This window comes from Scyliorhinus canicula, chromosome 13 (genome assembly GCF_902713615.1).
Source record: "Scyliorhinus canicula chromosome 13, sScyCan1.1, whole genome shotgun sequence".
Classification (NCBI taxonomy): domain Eukaryota; kingdom Metazoa; phylum Chordata; class Chondrichthyes; order Carcharhiniformes; family Scyliorhinidae; genus Scyliorhinus; species Scyliorhinus canicula.
The window spans coordinates 21,991,656-22,006,650 of NC_052158.1; the positions used below are offsets into that span (position 1 = coordinate 21,991,656).

At 49.2% G+C, this 14,995-nt stretch overlaps 1 protein-coding gene across 15 annotated transcripts in view; it reads right to left on the reverse strand.

Annotated features, from left to right (window-relative positions):
- The window catches only part of LOC119976714 (RNA-binding protein 4B-like), a 173,057-nt gene extending 161,233 nt beyond the window's left edge, over positions 1-11,824 (reverse strand). For 6 of the 15 annotated variants that reach the window (XR_005462975.1, XR_005462974.1, XR_005462973.1 and 3 more), the window contains exons 1-2: positions 11,534-11,824; positions 5,387-5,693 (exon numbers count right to left, since the gene is read on the reverse strand). Coding sequence is in view for 5 of the 15 variants with exons in the window: in XM_038817435.1 (XP_038673363.1) it covers positions 5,387-5,693; positions 11,534-11,638 (412 nt within the window). In the remaining 10 variants the exon portion in view is untranslated. The remainder of the gene's footprint in view (positions 1-5,386; positions 5,694-11,533) is intronic. The other 9 variants (XR_005462978.1, XR_005462977.1, XR_005462976.1 and 6 more) reach the window with 2 other exon arrangements.
- Between the last annotated feature and the right edge of the window lie 3,171 nt (positions 11,825-14,995).

The following is a 14,995-nucleotide window of genomic DNA, read 5'->3' on the forward strand; positions in this document are numbered from 1 at the left end:
TGAAGGAACAGTGGTTTTACCAAATCGAGGTGATGAGTGACTTAGAGGGCAACGTCCAGGTGCTGTTGTTCCCAGCTATCTGCTGTTCTTGTCCTTCCAGATAACAGTGGTCATAGGTTGGGACGGTACTGCCGAAGGAACCTTGGCGAGTTCCTGCAATTCATCTTGTAGATGGTTCACACACCTGCCACTGCTCGTTGGAGGTAGAGGGATTTAAAGTTTGTGGAAAGGGTAGCATTCAAGCGAGCATTGTCCTGGATGGTGCAAAATTTCTTGTGCGTTGTTGGAGCTGCACTCATCCACGGAACTGGAGGGTATTCCATTTCACTCCAAGATGTTGATTATGGGGAGATTCAGCAATGGTAATGCCATTGAATGTCAAGACGATGGTTACATCCTCTCTTGCAGAAGATGGCCATTGTCTGGTAGCTATGTGGCGTGACTGTAACTTGCCACTTGTCAGTCCAAGCCTGGATATTGTCCAGGTCTTGCTGCATTTAAACTAGGACTGCTTTATTATCTGAGGAGTGACGAATGATGAACATTGTGCAGTCATCTGCGAACGTCCCCACTTCTGACCTTATTGATGAAGCAATGAAAATGGTTGGGCCCAGTACACTAATCTGAGGAACTCCTGCAGAGATGTCCTGGAGATGAGATGGACCTCCAACCACCACAACCGTCTTCCCTTGTGCCAGCTATCACTTCAACCAATGGAGAGTCCTTCCCCCGCTTCTCCCCTCCGCCGATTCCCATTGACTCATTTGCTAGGGCTCCTCGGTGGCATATTCAATGAGACGCTGTCTTGATGTCAGAGAGAGAGAGAGAGAGAGAGAGAGAGAGAGAGAGAGAGAGAGAGAGAGAGAGAGAGAGAGAGAGAGGGGGGGGAGAGAGAGAGAGAGAGAGGGGGAGAGAGAGAGAGAGAGAGGGGGAGAGAGAGAGAGAGAGAGAGAGAGAGAGAGAGAGAGAGAGAGAGAGAGAAAAGAAGAGGAGAGAGAGAGAGAGAAAGAGAAACAGAGAAAGAGAGCGTAATCCAGCAACACCACCCGCCATCATTGTATGCTAGCTTGGACAGTTTAGCTTATCGGATGAGGAAAGAGAGAGCTGGGTTGGAGAACAAGACCAGGGATTGAAGGTATGGTTTGGCATTTGATGGAAAGATTTGCTGGACAGGGTCGAGGAAATTTCAGCTTGTTTGATAGAATGAAGGCTCCTGGGCGGATGTGCTAACTGAACTTGGCACCGTGGTACACCAATGCACCAAACCATTCAAGCGTGAGAAGCCAACAGTAACGCACTGGTATTAGGGGATTGACACTGTTCTTTAAAACAATGATTACAATACCTGCCACCATACCAAGGTTTTGGATATCCATTCAGGGCTTGAAATAAGCTTGGAGTGGTGATGGTCCATGTAGGTACTATCAGCATAGGCAGGACGAGGAAGGAAGTTAAATAGTCAGTATGAGCTAAGTACCGTTAAAATGTAAAATTTCAAAGGGTAAAAGTTCTCTCGATTAGTATATGAACCACATGCAAATTGTCATAGGGAAAATATTAGAGAAATTAATGCGTGGGTGGCATGGTTGTGTAGTGATTAGCACCGTCGCCTCAAGGCACCGAGGACCCAGGTTTGATCCCGGCTCCAGGTCACTGTCCGTGTGGAGTTTGCACTTTCTTCCCGTGTCTGTGTGGGTCTCACCCCCATAATCCAAAGATGTACAGGATAGGTGGATTGACCACGCCAAGTTGCTCCTTACTTGGAAAAGAAATAATTGGGTATTCTAAATTTATTTTTAAAAAAAGAGAAATTAATGTGTGGGCTCTAAAGCAGGTGTGATACAAGAGTAGGTTGCCGTTTGCAGGGCACTGGCACCAGTAATGGGGAAAATGGGGCTGTACCACTGAGATAGTTGATACCCAAACCATGCTGGGACCAGCGTTCCAACAAGCTGCATAACCAAGAAAGTAGAGAGGATTTCTGTGGTGGCAAGTGATCAAATTCATGAAGCTGAAGAGTAGAGGCAAGGCAAGAAAGAAAGGTACTAATATTGGAAATGATAAAGATTCCGTGACAGGAAGAGATAAGGTATACAAATCCAAGAGTAAAACCAACAGATAAGACTAGAAGTTACAAAACAAATAAAAAGGACAAAATAATGGTTCGATATCCGAATGCATGTAGCACTTGAAATTTAAAAAAAACAGTTGAACTGTTAGCTCAAATGGAAAGAAAAGCAGCATGACCCAATAGCCATTTGTCAGAAACGTATCGGGACAAAGCATGAGAGCTGGCTAGACAACGCCCGCTATTGTTCAGAGATGTCAAGAAAACGCATATAATTGCTCAAAGATGAATGGATGCTTCATAGACATAGACAGAATCTAGTAATTCGGCCCATCGAGTCTGCGCTGGCCCTTGGAAAGAGCACCCCACTTAAACCCAACCTCCGCCCCATACCCGTAACCCAGCAACTCCACCCAACCCCATTGGTTCAGATGTAAAAAGCAGCAAAGAATGACTGAAATATTAAAAAGAGGGAAGCAAAAGTAAGATAAAAAACTAGAAATATAAACAGCTAGCAGTTTCTATAAATATGTAAAAAAAAGTTAACAAAGTGAGTGTTGGTCAGACAGACCGCAATTCTGGGAAAATAACATGGAAATAATGAATTAACAGGTGAATTGTATCCATATTTTGTATCTATTTCGCTACTGAGGATACAAGTTACATCCCAAAAATAGCTGCGTCAGGAAATGGAAGAGATGTAACACCAGGGACGTGTTACTGGTTTGCAAGGCACAAGTGATATAGGCCTCATGCTGGGGCCTCAATATTGTACAATTTATGCAAGACTTGAATGAAAGGACCGAGAGTACGGTAGCTAAATTTGCTGATGACGCAATGATGGGTCAGAAAGTAAGTTGTAAGACATAACGAGGCTACAAAAGTGATACTAGTGAGTGGACAAATAGAGTATAATGTAGGAAAATGTGAAATAGTTCATTTGTAAGGATTTTTAAAAAGTCATCTAAATAGTTAGAGATTGCAGAACTTTGACATGTAGAGAAATCTGGGTGCGCTAGTGCATGAATCACAAAAGGTTAGTATGTAGATACAGCTAGAAATTACGTTATTGTTTATTGCGAGGGGAATAGAATACAAAATTAGGGAGGTTATGCTTCAGTTATACAGTATAATGATGAGAGAGCATCTGGAATATTGTGTATAATAATGCTCTTAATTATGGAAGAATGTAAGGATATTGGAAGTGGTTCAGAAAAGGTTTACTAGACAAATACTTAACTCACTATAATTTCACCATCGGCTTCAAGACATTCAGGGACACAGTACAACTGCAAAAACGAACAGAGAACATGCTGTGTCTAATTTTTCTCGCATTTTGCAGAAGGATCCCAAACCAAGCAGGGGACATTTCACATATTTTTACTGACCACCTCACCCGCCCCCCTGGACAACTTCAGGAAGGTTCCTAAAAGCACACGTAACTAATATTGTGTTGGTCATGCCTCTGGTACAGAATAAGTGTAGAATCTCATCGCCAAAACTGATGCACATTGAGCACGTTTTATGCCTAGAAATTAGAGAACTTAATATGAATTCTGAATAACTTTGAAAATGGCTTATGTCAGACACCAGCCCAATAATGAGGGCCACAATACAAGAGCTTGACACCCATCCTTAACGCAGAGGGTATTATAATACATTAACTCCACACTGTACCCTTGCAAATGTTTGTTGCTGATGGGAAGCAATTGAAATGGAATGCATTATATCCCGCAAAATTTCTTATTTTAATAAGACATCACCTCCCCCTCCCACAAAAAGAACCCAGTTTTAGTTAGGCACATAATGAGTGATATTCTACGCAGAGTTCAGTTAAAATATAATAATTGCAGGTCACTTTCCTCACGCACCAGCCGAATGACAAGAGATCTCTGATCAAGTTCAGTACTGTAGTAGCACATTCAAAACTTAAAATGGCTTCCACATGGTGTTAAGTTAAAAAAATCTGTTACAATTGGATCGTCAAAGGTGCTGATGGGGAGCATATGATCGTGCTGAAAGTTCTTATCTCAGGGTGGCAGAATGGCACTCATGCTTATGCAGGAAACTCAGCGCCAAGGAAAGAGTGCAACACACTCACCAGATATTGTCAAATTACTTTTTAATATTCACCACAATGAACATAGAGATAGCTACATCTTGGTGATGGAAAAAAAGGGCAAATTATATGAAATGTTACTGAGAAACAGCAAAACTAATTTAACTTTGAAGCTAATTGGCAACTTACCTGGTAGCAGAATCTAACCAAGGAAAAAAGTACACTCACACCCAACCCACAAATGACGGGCAGAACTAGCTCTCTGCTGCTGCAAGAAATCTCCATGAAATTTGGGCACTCAATATTATCCGAAACAGGCATGAAGACACTGCACAAACTGACCTTTGCAGCCTCAATATAGCAAACTCAGCGAGGCTGCAACATGATTTCAAACTGGGGCAGCGGCCACTCCATATGAAAGCTTTTCTCTAACTTTAGCTGTATTGATTGTACCAAAGCAATCTCACAATAGATTTGAGAGGACAGGGGCTTCTCAGCACACTATGTGTTTACATACATGGCACTGCATCAGCAGAAAATGCTGAGCCTGAGGCATCAGTTTAATAAATGAAAAGCTGACTGCATGGTAGGTAAAATGGAGAGAGCAAGCTATTAAATGAGTCGAACAAACTAGTAAATGAGTTCAATCACTATTTGAGAAGTGCCAGACATGATTATTATGCAGTTGAAAAATCCATGCCACTATTACATCCCCCAGCTGTTTCAAGTGCAATACAGCTCGGGGAAATGTTTGCAGCCAACCTCCCCATTGCCCACTCCTGCAAGACCTGCCAACTCCAGTACACTGGTTGATTTGAGTGCAATTATAAAGTACTAAGCTTCTATGGAGCAAATGAAAAGATCCATTAACAAGCAAATACAAAATTACAGAACTTTTGGACCTGATTTGTTTCTCCCATATCATGTTCTTTAAATCATCAATATTTCCACCTTGCAATCACCTAGAGTTAAAAACTCGTATAACTAAAAATTCTGTCATTACTCTTTGGGGTAGCATTTCTTTGTCTGAGCCTCAATCAAGACTTCAGATGAGATTGGTGGAACAAAGAAATGCTGTACCAGGCCACATGCTGAAAGATTGGAGAAGCTTAGACACTGCATGGGGTGTACTGTGGTTGGGTGAACACCCTAATTACTGAAAGCACTCCTACTATCTGCAGGGAATTCATGTACATCCACTGAGGTTTAATCAGAACATCTCAATGCACTGAATGGCCACACCAATTCATCAATTTCACCTTTGAACTCTGTGCCATCCAGCCCCCTGATGGCTTCCATAGCATCTTCACTCCTCTCCATGTGCACGAAGGCGTAGTCCTTAACGATATCGCACTCCAGGACAGGTCCATACTCTTCAAACTTGGCCTGCAACTCCTGGCTGGTGCAGCTAGCGCTCACATTACCCACATGCAGTTTGGTAGATATCTTGGACACACCCTTGCTAGCCTCCACATTGATGGAGACCCCATGCAACTTGTAGTGGTGCAGGTTCTCAATCGCCTCCTTTGCTGCTTCCCGATCCTTCATATGCACAAAGCCATAGTTCTGTTCAGGGATAAGGAGATGTTGAAATTAGATGTGCAAGATTAACAAATCTCCAGACAGTCTGATAAAATCTCTTCCTCAAATGTCAATTATGGTGTGTTTCACTGGACAATTTATACATGTAGGAATCATCTGTCTCTTGATAAAGTGACAACAGTGATCAGGGAATGCCAGTGGATGTGGTGCATTTAGACTTTCAAGGATCTGTACTAGAACTCCAACTATTCACATTATATATTAATGATTTCAACGAGCGAACTAAATGTACTGTCTCCAAATTTGCAGATGATTGGGTGGGAGGGTGAGCTTTGAGGAGGATGCAGAGATGCTTCAGCAGGATTTGCAGTATAATAAGGATAAATGTGAGGTTATCCGCTTCAGTAGCAAAAATAGGAAGGCAGATTATTATTTGAATTGTATTATTTGAATTGAGAGAGGTACTCAAGTGAAACTTTGATGTCCTTGTGCATCAGTTGCTGAAAGTAAGTGTGCATGTACAGCAGGCAGTAGAAAAAGGAAATGGTATGTTGGCCTTCATAGCAAGAGTTTTGCTGTCCTTATCTAAGGAAGGATGCTCTTGCTATGGAGGGAGTGCAGCGAAGGTTTACCAGGCTGATTCCTCACATGAGAATGTCGCCATCCCAGGAGAGACCAAGTCAGTTAGGTTATATTAATTGGAGTTTAGAAGAGTGAGAGGGTCCCCCAAAAATTCTAACAGGATTAGACAGGGTCGATTCAGAAAGAATGTTCTTGATGGTGGGGAGTCCAGAACCAAGGTTCATAGTTTGAGGATAAGGGGTAAACCTTTAAGGACTGAGGCAAGGAGAAATGTCTTCACCCAGAGAGTGGTGAATCTGTGGAATTCGAAACCACAGAAAGTAGTTGAGGCCCAAACATTGTGTAATTTCAAGGAGTTAGATACTGTATAGCTATTGGGGCTAAAGGGATATTGGGGCGGGTGGGGGGAAAGAGAAGGCTGGATCAGGGTATTGAACTTGATGATCAGCATTCATCACAATGAATGGCAGAGCAGGCTAGAAGGGCCGAATGGACTCTTTCTGCTTCTATTACTAAGTCAGTCAGAAGAATTGACCAATCATATCTTTGCGGACAAGGAAAAGGAACTAACCGTCCTCTCTGCAATTTCCAACTCTTGGTTCACATCCTTGTACGGTACAGCCCATCAAGTATATATCCAAGCATATTCTAAAAGTCATGTGGTTTTCTGTCACCACCGCCCCTTGAAGCAGCGAGTTCTAGACCCAGGTTTATATCTCTTGATCACTCTACAGAGATCCCTCATAATTTTATCTACCTGGAAAATCTCACATGTGATGCTTAGGTTTGCAAGCAAAAAGGCTGCTGGTGAAACTCAGATCTGCAGAAAGTCAGGATAAATCTGACCGAGGGGGATAAATATTACTATTATTAAAGATAAAAATTATAAAACTAGTTGAAGGTTGGAAACAACTGGCCACTTGTCAACAAGACTGAGCGCTTTCCATCCGTCCTTGTCCCAAGTGTTGGCTGCGTTGTGAGCAATCTTTTTCCATTGCTGTCAAAATCTCTGCTGCCCTCACTGCCCATGTCAAAAGAAGCTGAACTGCCAACAAGACTGGTGCTGCTGAAATGCAGGATGCGGAGTGTGGGGCAGGAAAAAGTATAGATCATAGAATGGAGTGCAGAAGGAGGCCATTTGGCCCAACAAAAGATCACCCTACCCAAGCCCACACCTCCACCCTATCCCTGTAACCCAATCTAACCTTTTTGTTGGACACTAAGGACAATTTACCAATCCACCTAACCTGCACATCTTTGGACTGTGGGAGGAAACCGGTGCACCGTACTGATTAAGAGATTTCTATAGCTTTGAATGCAAATCAAGAGACTAGAAATTCAATGCAAACAGATCAAATTTACTGAAGGCGGGAACAAAAGGGAAGTGGATTGTGGAGCTTTGATGTGCCCAAAGATCAGCACCAGTCGTGGAGGATGGCTGCAGGAACCTGTCAGGGGGACCCACACCCAGTGAACACCGGCATTGCCACAGCAATTGAGCCCTCCGTTGCCATCAGAGCAGTCACCCCCTCCATTGCCACCTTAACAGTCACCCCCCCCTTTCCATGGTAACTGAGTCACCCCCTCCGGTTGCCACTGACCCATTCCCCCTTCCATTGCCACAGTAACTGAAGCACCTCCCATTCTGTTCCCACAGCAACTGAACCCCCCTCCTTCCGTTGCCAGTAACTGAACCACTCCCCTTCCGTTGTCAGTAACTGAACCACCCCATCCGTTGCCATGGTAACAGAATCCCCCCATTGTCAGGAACTGAACCATTCCCCACGTTGCCACAGTAACTGAACCATACACCCCCTTTGCCACAGTAACTGAACCCCCCCCGCGTTGTCACAGTAACTGAACAGCCCCCACACTGCCACAGTAACTGAACCCCCGCGTTACCACAGTAACTGAACCTCCCCCCATTGCCACAGTAACTGAATCTCCCCCCATTGCCACAGTAACTGAACCTCCCCCCATTGCCACAGTAACTGAACCTCCCCCCCCCATTGCCACAGTAACTGAACCTCCCCCCCATTGCCAGTAACTGAACCTTCCCCCTCATTGCCACAGTAACTAAACCTCCCCCCATTGCCACAGTAACTGAACCTCCCCCCCATTGCCACAGTAACTGAACCTCCCCCCCATTGCCACAGTAACTGAACCTTCCCATTGCCACAGTAACTGAAACACCCCATCCGTTGCCATGGTAACAGAATCCCCCTATTGTCAGGAACTGAACCATTCCCCACGTTGCCACAGTAACTGAACCATACACCCCCTTTGCCACAGTAACTGAACCCCCCCCCCGCGTTGTCACAGTAACTGAACAGCCCCCACACTGCCACAGTAACTGAACCCCCGCGTTACCACAGTAACTGAACCTCCCCCCATTGCCACAGTAACTGAACCTCCCCCCATTGCCACAGTAAATGAACCCCCCCCAGTTGCCACAGTAACTGGACCCCCCCCCCCCATTGCCATAGTAACTGAACCCATTGCCACAGTAACTGAACCCAGCCCCCCATTGCCACAGTAACTGAACCCAGCCCCCCCCCCATTGCCACAGTAACTGAACCCAGCCCCCCCATTGCCACAGTAACTGAACCCAGCCCCCCCCATTGCCACAGTAGCTCAACCCCCCACCTCCCCCATTGCCACAGTAACTCAACCCCCACCCCCCCATTGCCACAGTAACTCAACCCCCCCCCCCACCCCCCCATTGCCACAGTAACTCAACACCCCACCCCCCCATTGCCACAGTAACTCAACCCCAACCCACCCCCATTGCCACAGTAACTCAACCCCAACCCACCCCCCCATTGCCACAGTAACTCAACCCCCCCCCCCCATTGCCACAGTAACTCAACCCCCCCAATTGCCACAGTGTCAACCACCCACCCCCCATTGCCACAGTAAAACAACCCCCCACCCCCCATTGCCACAGGATCCCCACCCACCCCCCCATTGCCACAGGATCCCCACCCCACCCCCCCCCCATTGCCACAGGATCCCCACCCCCCATTGCCACAGGATCCCCACCCCCTCCCACTGGCACAGGATCTCAACCCCCCCCACCCCCACAGGATCTCAACCCCCCCCACCCCCACAGGATCTCAACCCCCCACCCCCACAGGATCTCAACCTCCCACCCCCACAGGATCTCAATCCCCCACCCACCCCCATTGCCACAGGATCTCCACCCCCCCCCCCATTGCCACAGGATCTCCACCCCCCCCCATTGCCACAGGATCTCCACCCCCCCCCCATTGCCACAGGATCTCCACCTCCCCCCCATTGCCACAGGATCTCCCCCCCCCATTGCCACAGGATCCCCCCCCCCCCCATTGCCACAGGATCCCCACCCCCTCCCATTGGCACAGGATCTCAACCCCCCCCCCACCCCCACAGGATCTCAACCCCCCCCCCCCCCCCCCCCCCATTGCCACAGGATCTCCACACCCCCCCATTGCCACAGGATCTCCACCCCCCCCACCCATTGCCACAGGATCTCCACCCCCCCCCATTGCCACAGGATCTCCACCCCCCCCCCCATTGCCACAGGATCTCCACCCCCCCCCATTGCCGCAGGATCTCCACCCCCCCCCCATTGCCACAGGATCACAACCCCCCCCCCCCCATTGCCACAGGATCTCAACCCCCCCCCCCCATTGCCACAGGATCTCCACCCCCCCCATTGCCACAGGATCTCCACCCCCCCCCCATTGCCACAGGATCTCCACCCCCCCCATTGCCACAGGATCTCAACCCCCCCACCCCCCCCCATTGCCACAGGATCTCAACCCCCCCACCCCCCCCCCCCATTGCCACAGGATCTCCACCCCCCCCCCCATTGCCACAGGATCTCCACCCCCCCCCCATTGCCACAGGATCTCCACCCCCCCCCATTGCCACAGGATCTCCACCCCCCCCCATTGCCACAGGATCTCCACCCCCCCCCCCCATTGCCACAGGATCTCCACCCCCCCCATTGCCACAGGATCTCCACCCCCCCCCCCCCATTGCCACAGGATCTCCACCCCCCCCCCCATTGCCACAGGATCTCCACCCCCCCCATTGCCACAGGATCTCAACCCCCCCCCCCCCCCCCCATTGCCACAGGATCCCAACCCCCCCCCCCCCCCCCCCCCCATTGCCACAGGATCCCCCCCCCCATTGCCACAGGATCCCCCCCCCCATTGCCACAGGATCTCCACCCCCCCCCCATTGCCACAGGATCTCCACCCCCCCCCCATTGCCACAGGATCTCCACCCCCCCCATTGCCACAGGATCTCCACCCCCCCCCCCATTGCCACAGGATCTCCACCCCCCCCATTGCCACAGGATCTCAACCCCCCCACCCCCCCCCCCATTGCCACAGGATCCCAACCCCCCACCCCCCCCCCCCCCCCCATTGCCACAGGATCCCCCCCCCCATTGCCACAGGATCTCCACCCCCCCCCATTGCCACAGGATCTCCACCCCCCCCCCATTGCCACAGGATCTCCACCCCCCCCCATTGCCACAGGATCTCCACCCCCCCCCATTGCCACAGGATCTCCACCCCCCCCCATTGCCACAGGATCTCCACCCCCCCCCCATTGCCACAGGATCTCCACCCCCCCCATTGCCACAGGATCTCCACCCCCCCCCCCCCATTGCCACAGGATCTCCACCCCCCCCATTGCCACAGGATCTCAACCCCCCCACCCCCCCCATTGCCACAGGATCCCAACCCCCACCCCCCCCCCCCATTGCCACAGGACCCCCCCCCCCATTGCCACAGGATCTCAACCCCCCCACCCCCCCCCCATTGCCACAGGATCCCAACCCCCCACCCCCCCCCCCATTGCCACAGGATCCCCCCCCCATTGCCACAGGATCTCCACCCCCCCCATTGCCACAGGATCTCCACCCCCCCCCATTGCCACAGGATCTCCCCCCCCCCCCATTGCCACAGGATCTCCACACCCCCCCCCCCCCATTGCCACAGGATCTCCACACCCCCCCCCCATTGCCACAGGATCTCCACACACCCCCCCCCCATTGCCACAGGATCTCCACCCCCCCCCCCCCCCATTGCCACAGGATCTCCACCCCCCCCCATTGCCACAGGATCTCCACCCCCCACCCCACCATTGCCACAGTAACTCAATCCCTCCCCCAAGTTGTCACAGTAACTGAACCCCCCCCCACCCCCAATTCCCACATTAACTGATTCTTTCCGTTGCCAAATTAACCGAGTCCCTCCTACCCAGTTGAGTCCAAGCCACGCTCTCACCTTGATCAGGTCGCACTCGCTCACCGTGCCGTACTTCTCAAACAGGGCCCGGATCTCATCGGAGGTCGTCGGCCGTGGCAGATTGCCCACGAAAATCTTCACCATTTTTTTTTTCAACGCCCCTTCTACCAAGAAAAGGAGAAACCTCGAGTTAAAAAGAGTAGGAACGAGGAAGTGGTTGAGGAGGAGGATGGGAGGAAAAACGCAAGACACAGATCTCCAAGCAGAAGCTTTCAGCTTCACTTTTCTCGCCCGCCGAAGGAATAAACAAAATGGCGGAGCGGATCCCTTTCCCCTGCTCCCGGTTACCGCCCACCCCTGCCGGACCCGCGCTGTGATTGGAGAGGACCTCATGTCAATCAGTCATCTTGACTATCTTTGGCGCCTATTGGCCTAATCCGAACGCCCTTCCCATGCTCCGATTGGCGGCGGACCTATCAATCATCAGGCCAATTTCGTCATCCCGCGACTGCTGCTCCCATTTTAACAATGTCGTTGGTGCTGGTTACCGCCAAGAGGCAACAAGGGATGACTGAGATTTGAATTGTAAACTGCCAAACATTTGGCGGGCTGGGTTGGGAAGCGGGCGAGCTGCAATAATTTACAGAAAGTGAAAAATGAAACTTGTGTGCTATGCTGTTGTATCACTGAATAATTTTATTTAAAATTGCGAATAACCACCAAGGAAATAATACTCTTTTGGTGAATGTATTGTACCAATAATCCATCAGTGTATTTGTATCTGTGCTGTTGCCCTTGTATTTGTATCAGTGCAATGCTGTTGCCCTTGTGGGCTTCTCCTATGGGCCTTTGTATGGCATTATCCATAGGGGAACATGTTGGGGCATGTAGTGGCTCTGCCCATGGACCCGCCCCTTGAAGGGAGGTATAAAGAGCAGTCGACCTGTTGGCGGTTCTCGGCATTGGTTCAGTCGCAGGCAGACACTGTTCTAAATTGATTAAAGCCACGGTTTACTTCTACTCATGTCTCACGTGAATTGATGGTCGCATCAACTCTTAAATAATCACACCACAGACTTTCAATTGTTGTGTCATGGTTCATAGAATTTAGTGTAGAAGGAGGCCATTCGACCCATTGAGTCTGCACCAGCCCTTGTAAAGAGCACCCTACTTAAACCCACACCTCCACCCTATCCCCATAACCCCACTCAACCTTTTGGGACACTGAGGGCAATACCTAATTACACATCTTTGAACTGTGGGAGGAAACCCAGGCAGACACGGGGAGAACGTGCAGACTCTGCACAGGCAGTCTCCATCAAGCCAGGAATCGAACCTGGGACTCTGGAGCTGTGAAGCAACTGTGCTAAACACCGCAACCGTGCAGTAGTGATTTGAATTTTCCTTCTGTAGGCTCTGGCCGTCAGGGAAATCAACCTCTTGTTTCCTGTTAGAGACATTTGGGATTTGTACGTTGATAATTAACTTGTTTGTCCACGTTATTAATGATGTGGCGATACCAGCATTGGACTGGGGTGGGCACAGTAAGAAGTCTGACAATATCAGGTTAAAGTCGAACAGGTTTGTTTGGAATCGCTAGCTTTTGGAACGCAGCACCTTCATCACGCGTTATTAATGTTTCATTTTTTAAATTATTCATTTAAAGGATGTGGGCGTCACTGGTGGGGCCAGTGTTTATTGCCCATCCCTAGTTGCCCTTTAGAAGGTGGTGGCGAGTTGCCAACCTTCATGAACCGCTCCAGTCCCAGACGTGTAGGTACACCCACTACTTTTAAGGAGGGAGTTCCAGGTTGTTGCCCCAGTGACAGTGAAGGAACAACGATATATTTCCAAGTCAGGGTGGTGAGTGACTTGGAGGGGAACCTCCAGGTTGTGGGATTCTCGGGTATCTGCTGCTGTTGTCCTTCTAGATGGTAATAGCCGTGGATTTGGAAGGTGCTGTCGAAGGAACCTTCGTGAGTTACTGCAGTTTATCTTGTAGATGGTACACACGGCTGTCACTGTTCGTCGGTGGTGGAAGGTTTGAATGTTTGTGGGAGGGCGGGCAAACAAGCGGGCAGCTTTGTCCTGAATGGTGTTTTGCTTGTGTGTTGTTGGAACTGCATTGATCCACACAAGTATTCCATTACACTCCTGACTTGTGCCTTGTAGATGGTGGACAGGATTTGGGGGGGGGTCAAGAGGTGAGTTACTTGCCGAAGTACTCCTCATCTTTTGACCTGCTCTGGTAGCCACAGTATTAATGGGGCTAGTGCAGTTCAGTTTCTGATCAATCTTAACTCCAGAATGTTGATTTTGGGGGATTCAACAATGGTAATGCCATTGAATGTCAAGAGGAGGTAGTTAGATCCTCTCTTGTAGATGATCATTGCCTGGCATTTGTGTGGCATGAATATAACTTGCCATTTCTCAGCCTAAGCCTCTGTATTGACTTAGCCTTGCTACATTTGGATATGCACTGCTTCAATACCTGAGGAGTTGCGAATGGGACTGAACATTGTGCAGTCATCTGTAAACATCCCCACTTCTGACCTTATGATGGAAGGAGGTCATTGATGAAGCAGCTTAAGATGGTGGGGAGTAGGACACTATTGTGAGGAACTATTGCAGTGATGCCCTGGAGTTGAGAGAATTGACCTCCAACCACCATAACTATTTTCCGTTGTGCCAGGTATGACTCCAATGAATGGAGAGTCTTCCATTGCCTCCAGTTTAGCTAGGGCTCCTCATGCCATACTCAGTCAAATGATGCCTTGAAGTCAAGAGTAGTCGCTCTCATCTCACCTCTGGCATCCAGCCCTTTTGTCCATGTTTGAACCAAGGCTGAAATGAGGTCAGGAGCTGAGTGACCCTCGAGGAATCCAAAGTGAGTGTTCGCGAGCAGGTTGTTGCAGAGTAAGTACCGCTTGATAGCACTGTTGCTGATGGAGAGTAGACTGATCGGACAATAATTGGCTGGGTTGGATTTGTCCTGTTTCTTGTGTACAGGAGACACCTCGGCAATTTTCCACATTGCAGATAGATACCGGTGTTACAGCTGTACTAAAACAGTTTAGCTCATGGTGTGGCCAGTTCTGGAGCACAAGTTTTCAGTACTATTGCCGGGGTATTGTCAGGGCCATAGCCTTTGCAGTATCCAAAGGCTAAGGGCCTTGTAGCCATCAGGTGCCAGAGTGAGACATCGAAAAGTGAGTTTGGGAGCTGGGAATTTGAAGCTAGGTGGGAATTCAAGGCTTGGTGGGGGAGATGCTTTTTTAGCCCTTGATTTGTTACACTCAAATTTCCAGTGAGTGGCCTTGCCCTGCTGCAGGTCACTACAAGGGAGAGAGCTGATTGGTGAGTAGCAGGTGAGGCCTGTAAATCCTTCACATCGGGAGTGGAGCTGAGCGGAAGAAATCCAGAGTGCAGTTAGGGAAGGTAAGTGGTACTCTCTGTCTGTGTTTCTCTCTGTGTTTTTAAATTGTGGGAGGTAATAATAGC